This window comes from Choloepus didactylus, chromosome 5 (assembly GCF_015220235.1).
Source record: "Choloepus didactylus isolate mChoDid1 chromosome 5, mChoDid1.pri, whole genome shotgun sequence".
NCBI classification, from domain to species: Eukaryota; Metazoa; Chordata; class Mammalia; order Pilosa; family Megalonychidae; genus Choloepus; species Choloepus didactylus.
The window spans coordinates 90,258,300-90,285,805 of NC_051311.1; the positions used below are offsets into that span (position 1 = coordinate 90,258,300).

Consider the following 27,506-nt stretch of genomic DNA (forward strand, 5'->3'; position numbering starts at 1 on the left):
GCATTTTGCTTCAAAACCATTATAAAAGCAATTTCAGTTAACGAAATTTTTGCCTTTAAGTTTCTGATATTTTATTTTAGACAAAAATCTAAAATAAGGAAAAACATAAATGTAAATTAAGCACTGCATGTTTATGCTGAAATAATTGTATGAAATATTTTCTTTTTGCCTGTCTGAAATACTTGTAATTCAAACACTTACTCTGAGCCTGCAGCCATTTCCAAGTATGACGTTTCTGCTGTATCAACCCCCAGTGGGATCACTATGCTCATGACGTTCGCCTCTGGTAAATTCGATTACTATGGAGTCCTATGCATTGGTATCCAAAACACTGGGGCATGCCAGCCACAGTGCTCATTGCAAACATCTAAGTGCATCCACAAACCCTGTTTAAAGAAAAGGGGACAAAAAAGTTAAGAACCATCTTCATATTTCTAGCAACATCCATACTATAACATTTAACAATAAATAAATTACATGAAGAAAGCACTCTTTATTATAGTCTCAATATAAATAAGAATTTGCTCAGGTAGTCTTCTCTTCCATTTATTTTTCTAGAATTAAGTTACAAGATCATGATCAAAAGAAAAGTTTCTGAACCATAATTCTCCTTAAGCAATTAATTTAGGATGCCACAAGAAGGATTATTTATTAAAGCATACTGCTTAGTACATTTTATTTTGAAAGATAAAATAGAACATCTTACAACTGTAGTACCCCAAAATAAACTTTCTTGGTTCAGTCAGTGATCTAACAATAATAATAAATGAGCAGTCCTATGGACTAAGAACCACACCAAGTTTTACCTGGATGATCTATTTAATACTGACAACAACTCGGAGATAGGTATCTCCATTTTACCACTAAGGAACACAAAACCAAGAAAGGTAAATAACTTAACCAATATTAACCTGTTTAAGATGAAACCAGGATTTGATCCAAATTCCACTCTACTGTTTATATATGTATACAAGGAAAACCATTTTATCTGTAATAAAATCAATTATTTTACAGTGTCATTTTCCATTACACATAAAATCTATACAGACTAAGGGAATTCTCGATTTCTTCCCTTAGTATTAACTCCCTAAAGTTAACATAGCCTAATACAAATAACTAATTAGTAGAGAAAACTAATACATAAGTGAATTTTAAACAAATCTGCCATAGTAACTAGAAGATACTTAGTTTCCACATCAATTTTTCTCATCTAAACTATCTACTCAAAATCTTTTCAGTAATGTGCCAGTTTGAATGTATTATGTCCCCCAAAACTCCGTTATCTTTGATGCAATCTTGTGTGGGCAGATATAGTGGTGTTGATTAGATTGTAATTCTTTGAATGTTTCCATGGAGATGCAACTCACACAACTGTAGGTGATAACTCTGATTAGATAATTTTCCTGGAGGTGTGTGGCCGTGCCCATTCACCGTGGGCTTTGCTTAGTTTACTATAGCACTATATAAAATCAGACAGAAGGAGCGAGCTTGCTACAGCCAAAAGGGACACTTTGAAGAATGCACAGGAGCTGAGCGAGGAGCTGCAGCTTACAGAGACATTTTGGTGACGGCCTTTGAAAGCAGATTTTTGCTCCGGAGAAGCTAAGAGAGGACAACACCCCAAGAGCAACTAAGAGTGAAATTTTTGAGGAGCTGCAGCCTAGAGAGGAATGTCCTGGGAGAAAGCCATTTTGAAACCAGAACTCGGGAGCAGATGCCAGCCACATGCCTTCCCAGCTAACAGAGGTTTTCCAGATGCCATTGGCCATCCTCCAGTGAAGGTACCCAATTGTTAATGCCTTACCTTGGACACTTTATGGTCTTAAGACTGTAACTGTGTAACCAAATAAACCCCCTTTATAAAAGCCAATTCATTTCTGGTATTTTGCTTAACGGCAGCATTAGCAAACCAGAACAAGTAACGATACAGAACTCAGGAACAACATAGACACAGCTAATTCTATAAACCGGAATAGAGCAACAGTCAAAATTGTCCCTGTCCCTGTATCTGTAAAGTTGAAAGAGCAGTATTTCTTCAAATAGCTCTTGTATTTATCTTTAATTTTTACAAGCTTGAGACTATCTACTCACTTATAATTGTGTTAATTCTGATTTGTCTCACTGATAATACAGATTATAAAACCATACAATTATGGGGGGAGAATACCAAAATGGGAAAAAAAAAAAACTTGTCTTTACTTTTAAACCATCTGTACCTCAAGGAAAGCTACTTACAGTACAAAGTATTAAAATAAAAATATACTATAAAATAGACAATCGCAACTAACAGTTAAAAACACACACATTTTGGAATTTGCTTCTACTAGTTATTAGACAAGTTACTTAACCCGAGTACCAGTTTCCTTGTTTATAAAAAGTAGATTTATCCTCATACAGTTTCTGAGAAGAAAATGAACTAATGAATGCAAAGCATTTTGTACACTGCCATACACATATTTAGCCATAAGAAAGTGGTAGCCACATTACAAAAAGAGTTACTCTTATTTCATCATACAAAAATGTGCAGACAGGAAATCTCTCTAGCTCTGAATTAAAAAGAATCATCTAACAGCTTTCAAAAATAAATTAACTGTGGTTCTCCACTTGCCACATTTTTACACTGTTTACGCCACCAAAGCCTCCCTCGAAGACAATTAGAGCAATGTGAGAAACAGGAAAAGTTGTCCTATCTTCTTTTCTTACTTCACAAAAGCCTTTATTAATCTGCACAAAATTATGGAAATTTTATTATAAAATTTCCGAACAAACAAAATGCAAAGTACAAAAACTAAGTTTGTTCTACTCAAATTTTACAGCATTTTGTATTTCCTCAAAATGCTGAAGACTTGGACCTAACAACAGGTTAACAACTACAATTTTAAAAAAATTCTCTTCCTTGTAGGTAGCATCTAAACAGAAGTTTTCTTCAGCTTAGTTTATTTTTAGGTTACACCGTTGGAAGTCTTATATTTTAGGCACATGTTAACCAATATTTAGTTGTGCATTTGTTTACCAGAGGCAGAAACTGGAAAACAGAAATCAAGTCATTATATATTCCTTGGAGTAACTGAGTAATATTTGCAATCTAAAAGAATATACGTGGGTATATATCCAATAATGTGCCTCTTTTTATGCTAATATATAATCATCAATAAACACTACACTGAAGCTTTTTTTAAATAGTAGTGAAAAGGTTGCCATAAGCCTATTTTGGACTTACAACTGTATGATTACTACCTGTCTCCCAAACTCTGCACAGTGCCTGGAACACAAGAGGCACTCTAAGAATGACTGGTGAATGAATTAAAGCAGCTGGGATAAAACTGCAACCCTGGCCTCATTAACCAAATGAATTGTCAATCTGTACAATATAAACGCTTCAAAAACAACTACATGACACCTTCTCCAGAAACACACCTTTCTAAAAACACAGAATCTTATCATCAGGATAAAGACAGATCATCACATCTGAAAAAGAATCACAGATTCCAAGTTTGAGTCAATAAGGAAAAAGATACCTGTAATTTATTTTCCAGAGATCAGAAAACAAGAGGTCATATCTATTTAGACGATAAAATGGCAAATACTTCACTATATTCATTAATACCAAAAAACTCTACAGCCAGAAAACTCACCATGCTTAAAAGTCCAGTCAGTATTTAATAAAATCATAAATTTGTTAGAGTCAAGTCATTGTGTCTTTAAAAATAAGAAAAGGAAGAAAAAAAGGACAGCCAATATAGTAAGTGGAAAAGATGTGAGCTTACAACCCAGGCATAAGAAAAGGGAAAAAAAATTCAACACAACCCGTGAGTGCTCCGCAATAATTACATGTGAATCAAAAAACTGCATCCAACAGGTAAGTAAATACATACATACAGCATACATTGAGAATAAATGGCAGTCATTAAAAAAAATAATATAAAAGGAAATACCATGAGATGTCTGGTAAATCTGAGGTCCAAGAAAGAATAACTGTCTTCACAAAACCTGCTATCCAGAATAGACCTAGAAACCAAGTGAACATAGGAGTATTGAGCTGTTTTTCAAATGACATAAAATTAGAGGTACTTCTTACTAATATTGTACCTAAAACCAAAGGAATTTCAAAGACAGCAGCTAATTCTTCAAAGGATAAATTTATTCTTCATTCTTAAACAAAAATGAATGCAAACAGAAGTAAAGCTAAAATCAAAGCTAAATACCAAATCAAACTGGAAAGAAACTGGGAAAATATATTACTTTTGGCAAAGTAAGGGCAACAACTAAAAAAAACCCAAAACACCGTAAAACACAAAAAAAAACAAGATAAAAGGAAAAGCAATTAAAGTAGAAATTAATCAGTCAGAAAATCTGGAAGATGGAGGCTGCTTTTAAAACCATGTTACAAAGTACAGAAAATAAAAAATACCACTGAGAAGACAAGTGTGATATCCAAAAGGCAGAAGGAATGAAAATAATTTTTTTTCCTAAAAATACAAATAAACACACCCAATCTCTTTGAAAAAAGGGACATTTATTGATATCTTTCAGTCCTTTATAAGTACCTTAAACAGTACGCAATAAATATCTAAAATTAAATTAATCTGTGTATTTCTGACAGTAAATCACTAAAGGACTAGGTAAGTGAATATTTGGTTAAATTACTAATGGAAATGAAAAAAAAGAAACTTGAAAAAAATTGTGACAGACCATGTACCCAAGATTTTCTTAAAACTTAGAAATCAAACTGCCTTCATAATACATTTAAGATTTTTTAATTTCTAGGAGTTGACTAAAGCATAATAAAAAGAACACTGGTTGATCAGGATCCATTACTACCTATGAAACCTTGGGCAAGTCATTTCATTGCTCTGAGTTTCAACTGTAAATGGAAGCTGGTTAGGTTGATAACCTTACAATTTATATTTTATAACCACAAGTATATTAACAGTTAAGTATATTATTTATTATATAATATAGTAATCTATTAAATAGTTTATTCCTGGATGTCAGAATAGAATACCAGATTTTAAAAAGCTACAAAACATTGGAGAACAGAATGAGTTATGTATTTCTCCAATTAGGTTAATATTATTATCAGATAGTGTTACACAAACATTTACCTGATACTCAAACCTCCCCAACTTGTGGATCTAATAATAATGAATGCAAATATTTAACGAGTGCTTACAATGTTTAATTGTAGGTACAATTATTATCCCCATTTTACAGAGGAGGCAGAGAGACTAACTTGTCCTAAGTTCCACAGATAATAAATAACAGAGGTGGGATTTAAAACCTAACAGTATGATTCCAGAGCCTACACCTTAGTTTGTCTGAAATTAAAATTTGTCAGACAATCAGTAAAATAATCTAGAATTTACAGTTAAGCAAAAAAACTGACAAATGCTTCTCTCAAAAAGGGAAATAAAATAAATACATCTCACTGGACTGCATTTACTCTGAGACACTAAATGAAAGCACAGTCAGAAAACCTACATAGTTCCTCCCTTGAACTTGATATCTAGTTAATGAATGAACTTATATCCATTCAACAATAATGCACTGAAACTACCATAAAAGTAGAGGTACATGGGCTCAAACTTTAAAATTTGTGTTTAAAATATTTCAGGTATACTACAAAGCACATAATCCAAAGATAAAGATATTCAAATTCCCTGTTATTTTCAGGAACAAACACATGCCTCAATAGTGAGTTCAAAGCAACCCCAAAACTAAGGAACCATGCTCCAAATCTGAAATTAGTAATACACGCCGCCTAGGTACACTCAGTTCCTATAGAGAACTATTTGTTAAACAAAGACCATCTCCTAACTGGTTAAATTTTAATTTGAATAACCATTTGAATTCTATAGGCAAAAAAGGATTTCACCAATTCAACTTACATTATAATACTTTTATAGCAAATAAAATCTCTATTTAGAAAAGTCTACCGTTTTGATTTCAAGATTATTGTTGGTGGACTTACTTGAAAAACAGAAATCTATATAAAAAATTCAATGTTCAAAAGGCACATTTTCTTGTTCAATAAGTTTCAAAAGTTTCACTTTACCATATCTAGTACAATATAAACCAATTATTACTAAATTAAATATCAATGTAGCCATGCTTTAGCTTTCACACTGTCACTTATTAATGAAGACTACTTTCTTAAAGCCTTAGTTTCCTCATCCTTAAATGAGAATAATGATAGAATATATTTCTGAATTGTTTCAAGGATTGTGTGGTTAAGTTGAACTCAGTTAAGTTCAGTTATTATCAGTTAAAATTCTTGAGAGTTAAATATTTAGGAAAAATTCTTAAATGGTAATTATTGGAGAACAATTCCATTATTATTCCTGTAAAATCCAAGTAGGCTAGTTAGAGTTTCTTATGTATTCCAGAGTCCATTCTTGTCAGTAAAGGAGAAAGTGATGTTTATGTTTGTACTACTGCAAGTCCAAATAATGTGTTAGAAATAGTTTCACTTAAAAATTGAACAGCCAAGACCTTTTACTACAAATTCCAAACATACCTTTTCAAATCATTCCTTAAGCAGAAATTTTGCATACAGATTGTAAAATAAATCAGCCTCCTGGACCCTGAAATCCTTTTAACAGAACTTTTGTCTAAACAAAATCAGCTCTCCCAAGATTAGAGTTCTTAAAGACTAAACCAAAGGCAACCCTCATGATATTATCCCCCAATGAGCATCAAACCATCCATATAATCAAGGATGAGGCACTTTCCCAAATAAGCCAGTATTTTTTATAACTCCATACTGGCTTAACTTCCAACCAAGTTTATCTCTGGGTTCAACAGTGATTTGATGTTGGAATCAAAGTGAATTAAAATATCAAGAAAAGTAACATTTAAAACTTTTAAAACCCATGTTTTGAAAAATGCATGCATGAATATGATACAGTGAACTATTCATCCTTACATGGTGGGGTACCATTCCTCCTACCAGGGCTTTGGAGAAGTTATTCTCAACACAATTTTGCAATCAGATAAAATACTGCTATACTCCTCTACCATCAACACAAAACCTCTCAAATTTAAATAAATTTCAACACTACCCAGTTTTTAAAATGCACCATGCTATTATTTTTGAATTGTATTTGTCAGCCTCCAAGTATTGGGAATCAGAGAACTATAGTGTAAAAATCTACTGAAACATGGACTTTATGCAAATAGTAATTCCGGGATTGATTTCTAGTTAGAGTCCCTGGGTAAAAATGTACAATCTGCATTTCCTACACAAGTAAAACAGTTCTTTGAATGACTTCACTCCTTGTTCATATTGTGAGAATGTAGCTAGCAAAAGTGATTTCATTCTAAAAGTTATCTCTTCCCAATTTTTACTGGCCAAATGATTCATGACTGTATACCTTAGAATGCAATGCTTAATATACAAATGCAAAAGAAAAAGAATCTTCAAACTTAAGAATAATCACCTCCCCAAATTCCTCAAAATCTTACTTTTATTTACAAAAGCACTAAGTGAGTACTATAAAGCATGATATAAATAACATCACATACATCAAAGACTATAAAATTTTCTTCCATTTAAAAAAAAGAAATGTAATTGTTCTCTACATGAGTAATTCTTTAAGCTCTCAGTAGTCCTTATGGAAGTTATGGATTAAAGATGGTAGGATAAACAGAGTCACAGAAACTAAACTAACAAAAGTGAGAGACAACATGTATCTGCAGATTTTAACAGAAATATCTGAAACTTCACGTTCTATGTGGTAGCTACCAAATGTTAAAATAAGACTAAATGGAGCACTACTCAGTAGTAAGAAGGAACCAACTATTAATACATTCACCAACTTGTATGAATGTCAAGGGAATAACGCTGAGTGGAAAACACCAATCCCAAAAGGTTACATATTGTATAATTCCATTTATATAAAATTCTTGAAACAACAAATTATAGATTTGGAGAACTGGGGGAGGGGTTGAGGGAGGTGGGTGTGGTTATAAGAGAGCAACACCAGAGATCCTTGTGGTGATAGAACTATTCTGGTGCTCTGTATCCTGACTGTGTTGGTGGATACAGGAAACTACATGTGATAAAATGGCATAGAATTAAATATACACAAACAGAAATAAGTATAAGTAAAACTGGGGGAAATCTGGATAAGATGGGTGGACTGCATCAACATCTATACCCTGGTCATGATATTATACTACAGTTTTGCAAGATGTTACCACTGAGGAATACTTGGGTAAAGGATACACAAAATCTTTGTATTATTTCTTACAACTGCAGGTCCATCTATAAATATCTCAAAATTAAAAAAAAATATATTTTTTAAAAAAGGCATTATAAGTGTGGACTTCAAACTTTTTTTAAACACTGGTAGAACCATTCCTACAAATGAAATCTTACACATTAACATAATTATCTATTATGGTTCTAGGCTGAAAAATCATTTTAATCTCCTATGCTTTTTCCAATGATTGCTAGTGACATTTTGAAGAACTGTGTTAGGGAGGTCACAGCTAGATATAATGGGAGAATACCACAACTAATTAATGATGTCTGCCAATGGGTACAGCAGGCATTTGTACCTCATATTTGCTATGCCTATGGTTAAGCAGGATGGCAGGAGAATGTCCCTGGCTGTACATCCTCCCATTGACCAGTTAAATTCCATGAAAAGCCTAACACTTCCTGAAGAACAGCTTCAAAACCACAGGCTAAAAGAAAATAATTAATACTTGACTCAAGACATAACATGAAAAAGTTGTTTCACTGGTAAATTGCACTTGTCCAAAGGGCAGAAAAATACTCTTCCAAAAGTAGTATTAGTCTGTTTTAATTAAAAATCAAACAAAAAATCTGTAAACACGTCCATCTTATTCACTCAAATCTATATAGACTATTAGTTTGGTTCGTTATTACTACTTTTTAGCCTTTAAATAAAAATAAGCATGCCACCACATAAGGGTAGTTGGCAAAATTTCTTTCATTCTTTAATTTCAAGTTTCTAAAAATTGCCCACTCCTGGGTTAACCAAATATTCCTTCTACCATTATTTTGAATCAATTTCTTTCAGACTAGAGAAACTGAGTCCCATTTTTCCCTCTCTAAAAACAATGTACTTCCAAATCTAATGAAAAAACTCTTTCTAATCCTACAGTCTATATTTTATTATCTCAGACTTGGACTACCAGAATAATTTTCGAAGTGGATTCTCTCCTTCTTCTAACTTGACCTTTAAAGCAGTGCTTCCAAACATAAATCCATAGTGCTACATTTTGTATACTTGGGGAAGGGGTTTGAAAAAGGACAGATTCCTCGGCCTCACTCCTACTCCTATTGATTCAATAAGCCTGGGAGGTAGCCTGGTTTTCCTACTTCACTTAAAAAAAATAATAAAAAGCATTCTCTTCAGTGCTCCATTTAAGAACGACTATTTCCAACATTGGTTAAAATATACATCAAAAGACAGTAGTTTCCTCATGACTTTGCCCTGTTCAACAAAAGCATAATAGTTCACAGTAATTACTTTGAACTAGGTTCAAGGTTACTTTGTTCCATAGTAATATTCCAATATGTAATTCTTTTGATTATGAAAGTCTCTTCACTACTATTGGCATATTCTTGCTCATTTATCTTCAACTTTTCTAAAGTAATTTTTCTGTCCTTACATCCATCCCACCCAATAAAAATCTTATTAAAACTGCAAAGATCCTTTAAATAACACTGCTTCCTTGAAGCCTTCCAACTTAAAGACATTTCTGCCACAAAATTAGCTTTGAGATTTTTAGTAGATCAACCTCCTGAAGATTGTTTCCTCACCTGTAATCTAAAATTCAGCTAGGTCATCTCAAAAGACTGTTCCAGCTATAAAACCTATTCCACACTAATCTCTTCCCTTCTTAACCTTTCAAAGAATGTATTACTTATACTTTTTTATCACTGGTTTATAATTTGACACATATTATTTTGAAACAGCTCTTAGATGTGTATCTTCCACAACTAGATCATCCACCTCATAGCAAGAATTGAAATATTTATGTATTAGCTCTCAAAACCTGTAATTGGGTGGCTCCTAAAATACTACCTAAATTATTCTTGATTAAATCATACTTTCCCTCTGTATCACACCCAAATCTCTCCTTCTCCCTCCCTTCAGAGGAACATGAACAGATCTTTTCTTTTAAAAATGCCACTGAAGAATGCTAATGATTGATTTCCTTCTGGAATATTTTTTATTTTTCTAATTACTTCTCTTCCCCTTATTATCCTAAAATATGGTTGCCCCCAAAGATGCAGTCCTCCCCATTATTTGTGTCTCAATCTTGGATTCAACCATTCTTTCCTGTTTGATTTCCTATTCCTAGCCACTTATAGGATACGTATCTACTCAAATATCTGCCACGACTTCAAAAATCAAACCTTCAAACCATATCTTTTCCACATACCTTCTTCCATTCCATTCTTATTAGTACCCCATTCTCCCAGTTCTCCCTTTTATCATTATTTCCTCTAGCCTCCTATTATATTGTCATCCAGTCTTTTGTGCCTCCTCAGTGTTTCAGATTCATTCTTCTTCAATCTCCATGGTCCTATTCAAGTCCTAATCATCATCATCATCTCCTGAATAACTTCCAGTCAGCAACCCTTCTAGCTTATCACTTGAGTACCTTGTCTCTAAACAGAGAAATCCCCATCTATTTAAGCATGTTCCCCCAGATTTTGGTAGCTTTTCTAATATTTCAAAATATAATAAAATCAATTCAAATTCATTCATTTAACATATTTATTGAGCATATATTACATTATGGATACTGCTCTAGGTACTGGGGAATCAGCAGTGAACAAAACTGACTTGTTTTCCACTGAACTGTATACTTTAAAATGGTTAAAATGGCAAATTTTACAGTATATGTATGTATTTGTGTGAATGTATGTGTGTGTGTATATTACAATAAGAAACAAACTTAATTAAGTTGCTCTTAAGGCATTTGAAATGAGCTAGAGCAATCCAATATAATCAAGGGTAATTAAGAGTAGTCTTCTTAAGCAACTCCCATTGATTAACGACTTGTACATTTTCATGACCTTCTCAAGAACTGCCCTTTATAAATAGGGATCAGAAGAAAGCTAAGATTTTCCAATGGCTTAATTTACATAAGATACACTAAAAAATAATCTATTTTGGAGCCAAAGTCTTGAATTCAAATTCTTGAATAGGCACTCTTTAGCTATGTGACTCTAAAAAAAACCTCAGTCTCTCAGGCCTTTCTTGGAAAATGGGTAAAATATCTACCTTGCAGAGTTAATAATATAAGCAAAATATATTCATTTATTAATGTCAGTTTTCTTGCCTGTTAGAAGATATGAAGATTATATAATTCATTCCAATGGTAATTTAATCAATTGATCACTGAATCAATTAATCACTTAATCAACTGACCACCGAGGCCATAAAAATGCAAAGAACAGCAGCTCTATCACTGTATCATTCTGATAAGTTACCTTAATAATCGACATTTAAAATACTTACTATAACATCTTAAGTTTAAAGTGTAATCAGCATGATAAAGTAGCTTAATTTCTAAGTATTTAACAACCTATAAAATCAACAAGTGACCAACTGAAAAAAGAACAGAAAGGAAAAACAAGTAAATTCCATATTTAAGCCATTTATTTCAACAGTATTTTCCCACAGTATTCAAAGATTAAATTCTTCCTCTTCATACAGCAATATAAATAGATAAACAAAAACAAACAAAAACCTAGAAACAGAAGGAATAGTGTATTACAACTAGGCAGCTGAAGCCTAGGGAAAAAAAAAATCTATGCACTTTACCGTCAGAAATGAATTATGACAAAGAAAAATGAATTATGGAATGAAAAGATCTAAGTCTCTTTTAGGAAAAATACTTACATATGCAAACTTCATTAACCTATTATATGTCTTGTTCAAGACAGGGTTTTAGAATAGCCTGTCTAGAACAAGGTACATAATCACTAAGAAATTTTACAATAAAGGGGAAAATGATAAGAAAATGTCAGGAATGAGGTTGGGTAGATATGAATGTTATAAGAGACCAATACATTTGCTAAGAGATAGGCTACACCTATTTTCACTTTCCAACTTTATTGTAAAGACCTTTCTGTGAAGAAATAGCCCACATGTGCTAAGCTGATTAGCCACTCATATAAAAACCATCTGAACATGGAGAAAGAAGCTGCTGTGTGAAGTTGAGGACTGAGTCAGGAATACTTTTCCTAAAATCCTTAATAAATCATTTACTTTAGGAGATAAAAGAGGCATAAATGGTAAACCCTGTAAGTGATAATTTAGCCTATACCAGCAGAATCTCTTTATAGATACAACTTCCACCATCACTATAGGTCAAATTTAAGCGATAAATATCAGCTTCCCAGTTATTCTCAATGTAATTACACAATATTGTATCCTTTTGGCTATAATACCCTAAGATCTGACAGTTTTACCTTGAAATTCAAAGATCAAGCAATTATTAATGTATAGTTAATAGCTTACTACTAATATAGAGCAAGACCACACAAACTGATACCCGTGATATTAGCCAACACAATCATTACTCTCTTACTTAATTAAGAAAGCATGTATGAGACCAGCAAACCAAAATTAGGAGCTATCAAAATGCCTTCACATAAAGGAGACTCTCACTATTTGACACCCAATGAATCTAGGCAACAATATTATCAGTTAAAAAAAAATTCCTTAAGGAGAGTAGAATTTAAACATTACAAGATAAAAGTTAGCCTGGTTAAGCCATTCTATCTGTTAAGCTCCAAGCATCAGGAATTTGTCATTTTAGGTAGGGTCCTATAAATTCCACTGAACAAACCAGAGTCAGATTCTAAAATAGCATTTTTGGATTTCCAAAATATTAAATGAAAAAAGAATATTACAGAATGGTAGGATAGATTCCCATTTGGATTTTTTTTTAAATTGGGGTTTACATATGCACAGTAGGGATCGGAAGTTTGTAGGTTTCTCAAAATCAGTTCACATGAAGAATCATAAAAAATAATATATACTGAACATTTTATTTTTCATTTAAAACATTATTCATCAATCTTTTGGTGTCAAGCCAAAGTGTTTTCTCTGAGTATGGCTCCTGTGACTAGAATTCTGGGTTCTCTTCCTTGCATAAACTATATCTAAAATGTATTTGTTTTCAGTTTAGTTTTAGTTTCTTTCAAGATAAGAAATCACGTAGACACTTGTAGAGCAATCCAAATGCAGACTTACTTCTAGATTTTTAGAATCATTCCCCATAATCTTTTAGTTAATTTACCCAGACCTAACTTGACAATTTTCTTAACAATTCGCTTGCCTTTCCTAGGTTCTCCAAAGCACTTAACTTAGTTTTCATTAAATAATTCTCTCTTCGCATTCACATCAGTGGTTTGTAACAGTTAATAATATAAACACAATACAAGTACAATGGAATTAGTCAATTTGGAAACAAACATATGACTCTTCAGAGCATTCAGCTTAACTGGTGAAAGCAGCTCAGAGCTTGTTTCATCCAACATGCAATGGGCATTAGTAATGTTTAAAGAAGGAAAGGAGGGCTTCTGTTAATCCTGCAGGTTCGTTAAATTAAAGTTAAAATTTCTACAGTATCTACATAAAACACAAGAGAAATACATAAAATATGAACAGTGATCATCTCGGCATATGAGAAACCCTAGAGATGGGAGTCAGACTCACTTTTTTCCAGAAGCAACTACAACCTAACAGCCATAGAGCTTACCAAGAATTTTACACATACTCATTCATTTCTCAAAACAACCCTATGCAATAAAGCACTATTATCTCCATTTTGCAGATCTAGAAACTAAGAAAGGCATCAAAAAGTTAGATAATTTATCCAAGTCACACAACTACTATGACCCAGTTTGAGCACAAACAAAAGCTGTTTGGGGCCAAAGTCGCCGCTCTTAAATCCTGTACAGAGTTCTTTTAATAAGCATACATCACCCTCATAATCTTAAGATTCAGAAGGAGGAAATTAGAGCATTCCATTATGTCACTCCACAAAGCAAACTTTTCAGTAGCCCTCCCATAAAGTCCATATGCTTATACCGGCATTCAAGACTCACTACAACTTGATCCCAATCTAGTATCACTATAGTTCTAATCCAAGACCCTTGTGCAAATAACACATGGGTTCTGGAAATGAACAGATTATCTTGAGTTCAGATGTACAGAAGCAGGGAACATAAAGAGTCTGTTAGATGACAATGCACAAAGACCAGCTTTCCCTTATTCAGAGGCTCCAATATTAGTGGCCTGGCTTCTCAAGAAACGAATGAGCACTGTATCTTGAAAAAGTATAAAGCACTCACCAAACACCAGGACCTCAGTTTTTGTCCCTGATCAACCTGACTGTATGACTTTAAGAAAATTATTTAACATCTCTGGGGCTCAGTCTTCTTAAGAGATAAAAGGTAAGGGTCAGAATCGAAAAAAAATCATCTGGGACTAGTACTAAGATGCAGACTCAAGGCCCCACTCTAAATGTGTGATCCTGGGATGGGGCCCGGGATTGTTAATTTTAATAAGCACTCCATGAAATTGATGTAAGTGGTCTCTGGGCCATAATGAGAAATATTTAACGAAAAGATACCACAAATCAATTCTAACACTAGTTTATTAACCTATCTTCTCTTCAATCCACTAACGTGTTATTTTACACTACTTTACATGACCAGGTTGGGGTTTCTGGCTTGAAAAGAACATCTTCTAGCTCATCATGGGGCTTATTTTTGCATGTTTACCCTATACTTGCTTTAAACAATGAGATCAGATTTGTTAGTACTACAAATTGAACTTTCATTCACCCCACAAAACAGCTGGATACAGTCAATTTCAAAAGAGTTTTTTTTTTTTAACCTCAATCAATTAAGCACCTACAAGATGCTCAGTATCCACAATACCATCTCATTAATTCCACTGTTCTGAAATAAGATTATGTCCATCTCTTCAGAAGGGAATTTTAAGTTTTAGGAAAAATATGCACACTGAATGTATTCAAAGGTCTCAAAAACATTTCCAAAGATATGAATCATTTTTATTCAAAAAGTTACCTGATGCCTGAATCAGAATAACATTCAAATTGTCATCCAAATTAGTTATCAAAATTTGCTATCACTGAAAGGAAATATGCCAAAATGATAAGAGTGGTACACCTCTGTGTAGTCAACGTCTAAGTACTTTCCCCCATTTCTTTTCCCTTTCTTGTCCTTCTAAACTCTTCTGCAGTGAGTACAGATTTCTATGATTACAAGGTTCCAAATATCATACACTGCTTTACTAAGATTTATAGATGTTTGATGCTCTGCTGAATTGAACATACCATCTCACCAACCCTTTTTAAAAATATATTAACTTGTATATACATACAGAATAATGTCTCAATTATTACAGAAAAAATATTTTACTTCAAAAAATTGCCTGAAGACTTTTTTTAAAAGAAGGGAGGAGAATATCACAATTAAAATAGATCTTTCAGCCTTGTCTTAGAAATCAAACTGCTAGCATTAGTGGGAAATCATAAACCTAGACAACACAAATGTAACTCAATACTCCAGCAATAATTCTAAAAACACAATGAATGGGAACCACATCATTTTTAAAAAGTAATTTAACACCTTTAGTACTTAATTTCTGTGTTCTGGATTTCAAATTAGACTGGTATCCAAGAAACTTTTAAATCCCATATATGTGGGACACTGCTGGATTACTATCTTGATACTATCTAAATTATCTACACTTTTCTTCCTTAAAATGTCTTACTTGTTGTGATTACAAAATCAATCTGCATTAGAGAAAATGCATTAGAGAAAAATTGTGATTAAAAAATCAAATGCATTAGAGAAAAATTTAAAAAGCAGGAAAATAAAACTCCCACAGTCCCAACTATCTGGAAAGAAACCACTGTTTAAAAACTTAAGGTGTTAGCAACCTTCAAAGTAAAAACTTATTCAGGCAAAAATCATCAATAAATGACCAATCTAGAAAGGAAAGTGGGTGTAATGAGGAACAGAATATTTATTCACTCTCAAAGTATCTCCCCACAAATTACTTAGTAATCACAAAAGGAAAAATTGTAACTACACTGTGAAGAAACTATTCAACACCTTAACCAATCAAAATTAACATACTGGTGAAGTGCAAAGATTTTGTGCTTCCATATGATAAAAGGACACATCATTTATCTAGTATTACAGCCAAAAATGCATAATCTGAATCTAATCATAAACCTTAAGACAAACTTAAATTGAGAGACATTGTATAAATAACCGGCCTGTCAATGTCATAAAAGACTGAGGAACTATTCCAGGTTAGAGCCTAAAGAGACATGAGAACTAAATGCAATCTATGATCTTAAATTGGCTATTATATCAGGAAAGAAAAAGTTATAAAGGACATAATTGGGGCAACTGATGAAACTAGTCTGTGGCCCACAGACTAGATTAAAAGTATTTCCTAAAGGAAATGCATACTAAAGTATTAAGACTTGTAAAGGGGTGTGATGTATGCAATCTACTCTCAAACAATACAGAAAAAGAATCATATGTATAAAGAGAATAATAAAGCAAAGATAGCAAACTATTAAAAGTAAGAGAATCTGGGTAAAGGGTGTAAGGGAGTTATTTATACTATTCAAACAATTTTTCTGTAAATTTGAAATTATTTCAAAATTAAAAGTAAAAAAAAAAAAAAAAAGCCTTAGTGTATATACAGCATTCCTCAATTTATGTGTATAGATAGCTAGATAGATAAATTTGTATTTTTAAATTACAAAATAGGATCAGTTTAACAACCAAATGTTTAGTTTTGGAGGTTCTCCCAAGTACATTTGAACATCTATGAATTCCCTGAAAAAGGCAATTGTTTCCAGGATTCCTTCTGTTGCTTCTCATCCTAGGAAACTCCACACATACACCATAAACACCCACTCCACCAATATCTCCTTAACCAGTAATAGCTAATTAGAGATCAAGATGGAGAATACTGGCTGTCTGACATTTTGCCAATTCCTGAGGCCCATCTGTACTTTCTCCAGGTAAGTTCTGTGAGATTTAGCCTTATAATAAATCTTTTATTTAAGCTCTCTGGGGCTAATTTCTGTTCCCCGCTTCCAAACAAACCATAAAACAGCAGGTTTTTAAGAGGCAGAAATACACTGTGAGCTCACTCAAGGCAGGAACAATCTTATTATGTCTCTAGGTATCCTTGGTGCCAAGGAAATAGTAGCTATGCAAATTCACCTTTTTTTTTTTTTTATTCAGTAACATACATATCTTTTGTCTATGTTTCAAAAATACTGTTTTGGTGGGAGCTTAAAGATTTAAGATGTAACAAGGCTATGTCAATTCAACCAATTACGCAGCTTCACTTAAAGAGAAGCAGTAAAGTAAGTAATTCAATAATCTTATTTTCTGAAAAAGAACTATGTATCAAAGCAACCACACAGACTCCATCAATTTATGGCTATTGGAGCACAGTCTTAACCATTTAAATCAGTCACATCAAGAATCTCCCCATCTTCTGCCACATCATTAGAGAGGAAATCGGTTTTCAAAACCCTGAAACGTGTCTTTCTTTAAATAACATATAAAACAAGAAGAATTCAAGAGGTCACTTTGTGAAATCAAAAACAAACTATTATATTTCATTATTAGTCTATGAAATAAGAAAACAAAAATATTAGAAGATTCTTTCTTACATATATTCATTCTCTTATGTGAAAGTGAAAAACCAAAACTGTGTGACGATAACCTGAGCGGTGATGGGTAATTATTTTCATCATATTTTTTGCTATAATACTATTGACACTAAGCTTGACTTTTTTTTTTTTTTTTTTTTTAGGGTCAGTGAGGAAAATGAGAAAACATTTAATCTTTAAACTTATTTAAATCAAATAAGGAAAAAATAACTTAGGGTATTGCTACTTAAGTCTTTAAATAGAAAACTTTTAAATACCCTTTGAAAACAAGTCAATATAAATTTTAAAAATTTAATTTTTTGTATGCAGATAAAATGTTAGATTACATACTTAAGTTAACTTTTAAATCATTTTATAAATACCACAAACCAAAACTTACTCAATCCCACTGTTACATCTTAGCTTTCTGCCATAGGGTCAGACAAATACTGCAACCAAGCAGGCTATAACACAGGTGTGATTACTCAATATTATCTTTCTCAATAATAAACTTCAGGACTAAGAACGTTTCTTTCTTTGGATTAACTCTAAATTAGGCAATCATCTAACAGTTGTTAGGAAATAACCTCTCTTCTCCAATTGCTGTATAAAAAGAATAAAGAAAGCTACGCAAATCATTTTGTTTATCATGTTGGCCATGTATAGAGGTCTTTTCTTAAACCCAGATTTCTCATTTGAGACAATTTTAAAATGCAAAATTAAATATTTTTCTTAAAAATGTTGATGGATAAGTAGTTGATTACTCAATAAAATGCATAATGCCTGTTTTGGTGGTGTCATAATACAATGCATCGAAAAAGAATTCTGTGATTGACTTGTTGCATTGAAAATGACCAACATCCCAAAAAAGCTAAACAAATAGTCTTGGTAAATAATCAAATCAAGATTTCTGATAAAGCTATAATACACCTAACAATAGAAAAATGACTTTCTTATGTTCACAAGGGAAAAAAAGCCTTAATTTCTTATCAAATAAAAATGTGGATCAAGTGAAATGTACAACCAACTTGTTTTTCTGACTATGATTTAAATAAAAAGTGCCCTAGTTATTCAACAGCTAGTAAAAATTTCTCAACCCTCTTAAAAATACAAGATTTAATTAATTTAGCCTGGGTCACCACCATTTGATTTTTGATGTAGCACTTAGCATAGGTGCTCACAAAATCAAAAAACAATTTCTTTGCATCATTACAGGGTTAATTCCTACCTCTGAATAAAATACCATTGTTTAACTGCAATAGCAAGATTTTTACAGTTAAACACTGTCCACTTCAAATTTAGTACAGTAAACAATTCTGAACTAAAAATATTTCTCTTCCATGGTAAACAAAATTTAGGTAACAGAAATAATTATTCTTCCCATACTAAGGGAAAAAACTAGGGTCCTCCCACCATTTGTACATTACAAAATAGTAATTCTGAACAACTCCAATTTTAAACCCAGCCTAAAACCTAGCTAACATTTGTACAGCAATATTTCAAATAGTATTCTTACATTATTTTTATTACAAAAAATTTAACAAAGAAATACAGTAAAAATTCTATACTCAATAATAAAAAGCCTCAGGTGTGTGTATACATATATATATATATATATATATGTATACACACACACACACACACACACAATGAAATATTACTCAGCCATAAAAAGGAATGAATTTCCAATATGTGCTACGACATAGATGAACCTTGAAGACATCATGTTGAGTGAAATAAGCCAGACATAAAAAGATAAATATTGTATGCTCTCACTTATAAGAAATATCAAGAATAAGCAAATTCATAGATAACAGATTACTTGGGGTGGGGGGAGTGGGGGGAGTGGTGGTAAGGAGAAAGGAGAGTTGTTGCTCAATGGGTACAGTTTCTGTTTGAGGTGATCAGAAAGTTTGGTTGGTAGAATGTAATTATGAATGTAATTAATACCACTTAATTGCATACTTGAAAGTGTGTGTTAAAATGAGAAAGTTTAAGCTGCATATATATTTCTACAAGAAAAATTTTTTTTAAAAAAGTAAGCCTCATAGAACACAAGTATTTTAACTTACATTCTAAATTTAACGTATCAAGGAACAGTCCCTTATCACCCTGAATATCTGAGATGTATGTTTGTTTAAATGAAAGTTTTATATTCAAATAACTGAGTACCTACTATCTGCTAAAAATATATCTTTTAGAGAGAAAAGCTATCATACATAATTAAAATATTTTTAATAAATTTAGCATATTTTAAGAAAACTATATATAAGATTTCCTAAGCATTTTTGATAGCTTTTCAAAGTTCTGTTGGCTTTATACAACATTTTAAACAAACTATGCTACCACACATTTAAGTGCCAGTAGTAAGTTCCATAAAAACAGAAATCTGTTCAAATTTACATAATATACCTTTAAAAATAAAACCATAGGTTTCTTTAAGATTCATGCATGTAAATGGATACATTCATCTTAGAAATTAAGAAGCCAATTTAAGAAGTTATAATTTCCATTAGACCACTATAGTCTCACTAATGTACTTATTGAGGGGAAGAATTTCTAATTTATTAAACAACTTTTCTCCTGACTTCCGCATTTATAGATGCAAGAAGCCCTAGAGCTTATTGTGGTATATATGGCAAAGATTCTCTGGCTGGAAGCCGTGAGCGAGAAAAACAATCCAAAACTGTAGGAGAATTATCAAAGTCCTACAGGGTGAAAGAAAGTAGAGAAGACCTGTAAATGTTCTAAACTTAAACTGGGATCAAAGGGATTCTCTAATTCACACTAATAACAAAAGAGAAGTCTGACTGAAACTGAGTCTCTACAATTGCTTTACAGTTTCTACAAATCCACTTAAACAACTAATCCCAACTCAGCTATCCTAAGAACAAAGACCATTTGACTAGTTTTCCCCCAAGGAAACCAATGTTTCAAAACTCTCTGGGAACGAAAATGATGCCTTATCTTTTATCAAATTTGCCTGGACAATTCTAACTTAAAACACAGATAGTTGGGGTATACACTGATCACAGCAAATATATATAGCCATGTTATTGATAAAGTAACCATTCAAAATAAAGTACAAATTAAAAAAAAAACTAAAAGGTTCATTGTACAGGAACCAAAACACATCAAAACAAACAAAAATCCCAAGGAATGAAGCAAGTCAGTATGAAGAAAGCAAGTAAACTGAAGGCAGCTTTGATATAACTCCTTGTAATTTCTAATTTTTTGTCTGAAGTTGAATAAGGCCAACTGCTTTACCTGTCTAGACCTGAGCAAGGTCACTACCAAGAAAACATGGGCATAGAGAGTGTTCACTCCTATGACTACATAAACCAAATTTCCAATAGAGTATACTAATTTCATATATTAGATAGTAAGTTTAAAGTACTAATCTTATGAGAACTACAGATCTTAACTACGTAGCCTATAAAATAATATACAATATTTATACAGCAGTGAAGGATTTGGACTTCAGAGTTCACGCAGGACATGAATATTGACCCCAAATCCTTATACAAACTCCCTCACTACCCACCACTATTTTTTTTTCCATTTTATTATAATGTATTTCAAAGCTCCTAAGCAAGGTTGTGTGCACAGACTTGAGTCTTCCATGATGAAACTCACTTATATGTAGAAAATCCCTACACCAGTTAGTAATCTCTGTAATTATTTTGTAGAATAGAACACTATCATAAATCTAGCTCACATATTCACTATATGAAGTAAACTCTGTTCTAAAATATTCACAATGGAATAGGAGAGTCACGAAAGGGTATATACTCTGGAGTCTTTGTAAGAACTACTGGATCAAAAGGCAGTCATCTTTCAGTTGCTCCACAATCAGAATGGTCATTGAATGCCATTAATGGCCCACTCATATCTCACTGCTTTGTTCAAGCCAAAAAGATAACTGACCTCCCACTACAAAAATGAATTCTAATCATTCACTCGTTTTAAAAATACTGTTAAATGACACCATTTAATTTTCTATCTCAACCTGTAAGACTCTGAAAGCAGCATAAAATGGATTCAAGACCTGTTACGGCATGGCTTTTATTTAAAGTATGAAAAAAGACTGAATTGCACAATCCCATAAAAAGTAAACAGGTATGGTTGAAGGGGGAAAATCACAAACTAAATAAAGCCTTACTTTTTTACTTATATAATTATGGTAATATGCTGTAAAACAATTTAAAAAGGCAGGAAAGAATGGAGCTTCACACTATCAAATAACACAATCAACTTTGAAAATTCTTAGGAAATACTTAATACATAGGGAAAAATAGATGCAAAATATAATCGTTGTGAAGAGCAGCATCTCTGCACCCAATGAAGTAACAGGTTTAGGCTTGTTTGTACAGCTCCCTAAAAATCTGAAACAGAGTACAACAACTAAAATTCACAAAATTGGTGAAAAGTTGGATGGGAAACGTTTCAGTTTAGATTAAAACGTCTCTCTAGTCGTACAAATAGGTTGCATTTAAACACTTATTAATCATTTCAATTTACTTTGGCATACTGAATAAAAGATGCTTCAATTAAATCGAACAAATGCTATTATCTGTTCCCAAATAAGTTTTTTTTTTTTTTTTTTTTTTTTTTTTTTTTTATGTTTAAGAGCACCTATTCCTACCACTGAAATTTCCAAGGCTACCTGAGTGTTTTGTTTTTGTTTTTTTTCAAAAGTGGTGTCACTTTATTTCCCTCTCAGGAAAAACCAATAAAATTGATCAACTAAAACACTGCATTGTAATTTGCAGTAAAATCGACACATTTCTGTAAACGATTTGGGCGGGGGAGGGGAGGCGGGGAGACCAGTCTTTTCATGTAAACATAATAAGACTGTAATATGCTGCAGACAAACGCACTGCATGGGGTGTGGAGGACCCGAGCTGATTAGATTACCACAACATCAGCCTGGGGCCGCCATTTTTAGAATCTGTAAAGGACAAAAGAGGGAATTTTCAGTTTTTACTCCCCATCTCAGAAACTAAATTAAAAAACGGAATGTTTTCCAATTAGGTATCGATGCCTCCAGTCTCGAGTTGAATGCACCTCACTCTAATTCTCTCCCAAGGTCTCCAGAACTCCAAACACCTTACATTACTACATCTCTAAAAAGGGACTAAAAAGGCAAACTGAAGCTTACTCTGGAGCTAACTGCAGAGGCTTCTCTTTGACTTTAAAATGTATCATTCTTAAGAGTCTAGTAAGAATGGATCTTTAAGGAACTAACGCCAGTGAAGAGAGCACTCTGGATCGTTTTTTCTTTCACCCCCCTCCCCCCGTTTAGCACAGTAAAGGGTTTGTTTCTCATTTGTGCTGCCAGTGTCTGTGCCAATCCCTTGGTCAAAATAAGCTTTTCTTAAATGTGCGATATTGTGGATTATAAGCCTCCAGTGCAGTAAAGGACGACGGTAATGCAAGAGGGGTGGGGGAGGAGACTGAGAAGGCTGGGTACAGGGGTGACCACCTCAGGGGCGGGTTTACCCTCTCTCGGAGAGAATAAGAGCTGTCTCGTTCTCCCACAAAGAAAGAAACCCAGGCCGTACTCTTTACCCTCCTTCGCATTTACAAGAAAACTACAAATTTCCTTCTGCCACTTAAGAAATGGAAGGAGAAAATGGGGCCTATACGGCTTTTCAGCACCTGAACAAGATGCGATTAAGAAAAGGGAGAACTGGCAGCTCCTGGGACCTCTCCGACATAAACCCTACCAACAGTCACAAGCCTCCCTCCTCATCCAAGCGGCCTTAACCCGCTGCCAATGAGGAGGGCGCCCCCTCCCTAACTCCCACTCTCAAGGGGGTTTAACTGCCGGTTCCCCTTCCCCAACCCTAAAACCCGCCATAATGCTCCCTTTCTAGGGGCAGGCAAGAGAAGGGGTAAATTCTATCTAAACAGGCAACGTCTTGCCGGAGCAAAGACACCAGAGAGTCAGCGTTGACCCACCCCCACCCCCCGTAAAGATAAAGATGAGAAACCCCCTCCCTTTTGAAACATAAGTCCCCCACCCTGTAAACCCCATGAACTCCCACGGAGACGACAGGCACTGACCTGTGATGTTCACACACCAGACACCCGAACCCCGTTATTAGCTCGACCCCCAAGGAGTCTCTCCACACTTCCGCGGTCAGGCGACCCCCCGACGGCAGCCACTGCGGACTCAATACCGGGGTCCACACACCCCCTCCCCAAACAGCAGCGCGCAGCCTCTTCACCAGCAAGAGGAGTAGGGGAGGGAAAACCCAGACAGTCAACAGGAACGTAGAGGCGACGGCAAGGCTGCTTAGTATGTCTTATGCCCCCTCTGTTGTCGCTCCCGAACTCAAGCACGGTCTCCGACTCGGCCCCCTGCGCCCGCACAGTGTCACTGCCTCTCACTCTGGGAAAATGGCGGCGGCGGCGGCCGCGGCGGCCGCGGCGGCGGCGGCGACGGCGGCAAGTGCACGGGGCCCGCCCTCCCCGCTCCGCAGGGGCAGAGGGGGAGGGGGCGAAGCCGTCCGCCGCCATTTTGCTTGTGGGCGGCCGCCCGCCTTTGCCTCTCCACGGAAGGTTGTAGATCGAAAACTGAAGCCAGTTAAGTGGAATCTTTTTAAAAAATTGGGGGAAATTTCGGCTTTGGGGGGATTGGTTTTTTTATCCCCTTTTCCTGAGTAGCCCTCGAGTTCTGGATATAGGTGAGTTTGGACATGCAGCTTCTGGGTGGGCATGACAGTAGACGCTAGGAACGACTCTCCTCCCATCACCCTCTTAAAGCAATGCACTTTTCCTCCTTCACCCCAAAACAATTTCAGTCCCGGCTTCCCCCCGCCCCCAGTCTGGCCTCAAGCACTGGGTGAACCCGGTTGGGGTGTCACTTGACGCCCACTAGGGGCTGAGGCGACTCCAGTGCGCAGGCTCCGAGCACCGGATAAAAGCGGAGCTGGCGAGTCCACTGCCGTCTCGATGGAGGAGCAAGAAACGGAAGAGGTCGGGGGGAGACGCAGCAGGAAAAATACAGCCACCGTCAACGCCGCCTCCCTTCCACCGTGTTTCGGGGTAAAAAGCTGCTGTTGCCGTCGGTGCTGTTGCCGTCGTTACCTCCTACTTCTCTTGACCCTGGGGAAGGATTTCCCCGCCGGCGGGACAGTGTGCGGGGAAGGGAACGGGAATTCCTTTATGTGGCGGTGATTAAACTAGGGAAGGACAGAGAGAGGGTTATCTCAAAGTAAAAAAGGGGGAGGCCGAAGAATAAAACAAGGGTTTCCCCACTAAAATGATACTGTCATTCAGCTCTTGTTTTCGGGGCCTCCCCGAAATGGCGGTTTCCGTCTTGTCCTTGCCCCACAGCGACCCGGAGCGCTTGGTGGGGAGAGACAGAAGCGGAATCTACAGCCAATCAAAGCCAGATGTGTTTTGTTGGGCGAATTGTGATTGGCTAGCGATGACCTCATGCTGCAGCAGTGGGTGGGGCCAAAGCCGGCGGGGGAGGCTGTTGCAAAGACAGAGAGAGAGAAGTGATGGTGATCGTTGCTGCTGCTGCCGATGTGGAACCCACGTAGTCGTGAAGGGAATCTCAAGGCTCTTCCCTATTTTCTCCTGTCCCTGCGCGAGGTGAGGGCCCCGGCTCGGCCTCTGCGAAACTTGGGGGAGCTGGCGCGAACGAGGAGACAGGACAGGATTTCTCCTGTGACTTTTCTAACTGCGTCAGGGCAAGATGGCGCCGGTTCTTCTTGGGGCGCGGGGGGAGTGGCACGTCCACCGCCGCCGCAGTGCATGTGACCGGGCTGCATTCCTGTGGGGTTTGGCTCAGACCCAGGTTGGGGCGGGGGAGGGGAAAGGGTTTGGGCGGAGGACACGGTGGTGCGGTCGGCGTTGGCGGCTTGAAGGGGAAGAGATGACTGTTTGAAAGAGCTTCCGCTCCCCTGTACGGCATAACAGCTGCGGTTCCCGGGGGAAAGCCCCGGGAGGGACACTCCTTATGAGGTATGACGGCTTTTGGAGGTGAAGTGTGGCGCACTTATGTGCCTTTCTCCTTGCGAAGTATACTTAAGTAAGGTGGCTAATGCCTGATGTGGGAATCTGAGTCAGCTGAGTCCCTGAGGGCCACTGGAATGCGCTGCAAGGAGGTACTACCTTCTGAGGCACAACGTCAAGGAGTATCAGTTATTTTCTGAAGAGACGTAGGTTTTCAGATTTGAATAGAAAAATATTTCGTAAGGCTGGAAGTAAGCGTTAAGGTGTAAGAACACCCAGGAACCTTAAAGTTTCCAAGAAACCAAGGATACACAATTTGAGTTTAAGGCCCTTTTCAACCTTTCTCTTCCTCTGTACTTTCTAATCTACTCATATTTGTATTTCCTACAAAAATGTGTAATCTTAGTGGGATTTGCTTTTCTTCTTAAATATAGGCGCGATGAGTAATACAGAATAAAAACTGCTGCTCTTTTAATGTGTTCGAAGTTGTAAGGCTGTTTTCAGTACCGTCACAAATAATAGACTTGTAATCACTTCTGCTAAATATTATTTATTAAGATTCCATCATCCTCTTGAAATATTAAAGTCTACCTCTTTACATCATTATGGTACTATGAACGATGCTTTTTGAAATCATGATAGGTGAAGATTTCTGGCAGTTCAAAAGTTCTTAAGGACCCAGATTCAGTAAAATATACTGATTTTGATTTGGGCTCTGCCTAGTCGGTCAAACCAGTTGTGGCCAGCAACTAAATCGTGGTAGCAGGACAGTAATGCATATTTATTACTGGCAAAGGGGAATATGTAACAATTAAGAAAGCCTTGGTTTTCAATATCTGTTGAGCAGCATAGCTGTGTAATACTCCTCTCTTTCAAATTAAGCACTTGAGTTTGTGACAAATTACTGACGATCATATCAAGTGAAGATGTAAAAGGCATTGTGGATACTTAACTAGTTTTTGTGGATTTTTTTTACTTGTTAAGTAACTAAATGTGAGTGAACTTAAAAGCCGGTAATTCAGTAATTAAATATTGGTCTAGGAATTAAAAGTTCAAAGCTTCTATTTTGGTCCACTCAGAAAATCAGAGGGAAAAAAAGTGAATCTTTTATGTTTAAGAACTCTTGAATAACTTCACAGGTTACTTTATCAGTTTTTTGAACGTTTGGTAATGTCTCCCTTTTCCTCACAGCAACCCTTATTCCTGCTTAGAAAAGAGGGACTAAAAATGAAGTCAGTAGATTTTAAGGGTAATTTTCAAAATGTTCCCGTCTTCATTGTAAAGGAAAAGAGGCCATTTCCCAAGCTAATGGAAAGTGTCTTTTTTTTTGTTGTTTTTGTAGTACTAATAATCAGCTTATACCCTCATTCTTCCTACTTGCCAGACCCGTGAACCACTTGAGCTCTCATTTTTCTTCACTCCTTTGTGGTATTTTAAATGTTGCTTGAAATTCTCATTTACTTCTTCTTGGGTTGTATTTTCTCCCTGAGCATAGTCATTTGTGCTTACTATATCCTAAAAACTTCCAGATTTTCATCTTGATTTTGGTGCTTGAACTCAAAAATACTAAGCTTGGTATTTAGTTCCTAAGAAATCTCTTCATCCATCCCCTAAAAAATTAAAAAAAAAAAAAAATTACTCATCCTGCATTTTATTATTTGGATAAATTATACCCCAAACTTCCTTTATCATCAAATCATCATCTCTTGTACAATTGTAACAGTTTTCTACCTGGATTCACATGGCCTTTTGTGCCTGCATGCAAATTTAATCATGTTACTCCACTACTTAAAACTGTAATGTGCCCCTCCTCCCGT

At 35.3% G+C, this 27,506-nt stretch overlaps 1 protein-coding gene across 3 annotated transcripts in view; it reads right to left on the bottom strand.

The window, feature by feature from the left end:
- KMT2E (lysine methyltransferase 2E (inactive)) overlaps nt 1-24,173 on the bottom strand; it is a 129,014-nt gene extending 104,841 nt beyond the window's left edge. Inside the window, exons 1-3 of one of the 3 annotated variants that reach the window (XM_037836448.1) lie at nt 23,788-24,173; nt 3,936-4,008; nt 202-386 (exon numbers count right to left, since the gene is read on the bottom strand). In XM_037836448.1, the coding sequence (XP_037692376.1) occupies nt 202-272 (71 nt within the window). In that variant the 5' untranslated portion in view covers nt 273-386; nt 3,936-4,008; nt 23,788-24,173. The remainder of the gene's footprint in view (nt 1-201; nt 387-3,935; nt 4,009-23,787) is intronic. The other 2 variants (XM_037836446.1, XM_037836447.1) reach the window with 2 other exon arrangements.
- Between the last annotated feature and the right edge of the window lie 3,333 nt (nt 24,174-27,506).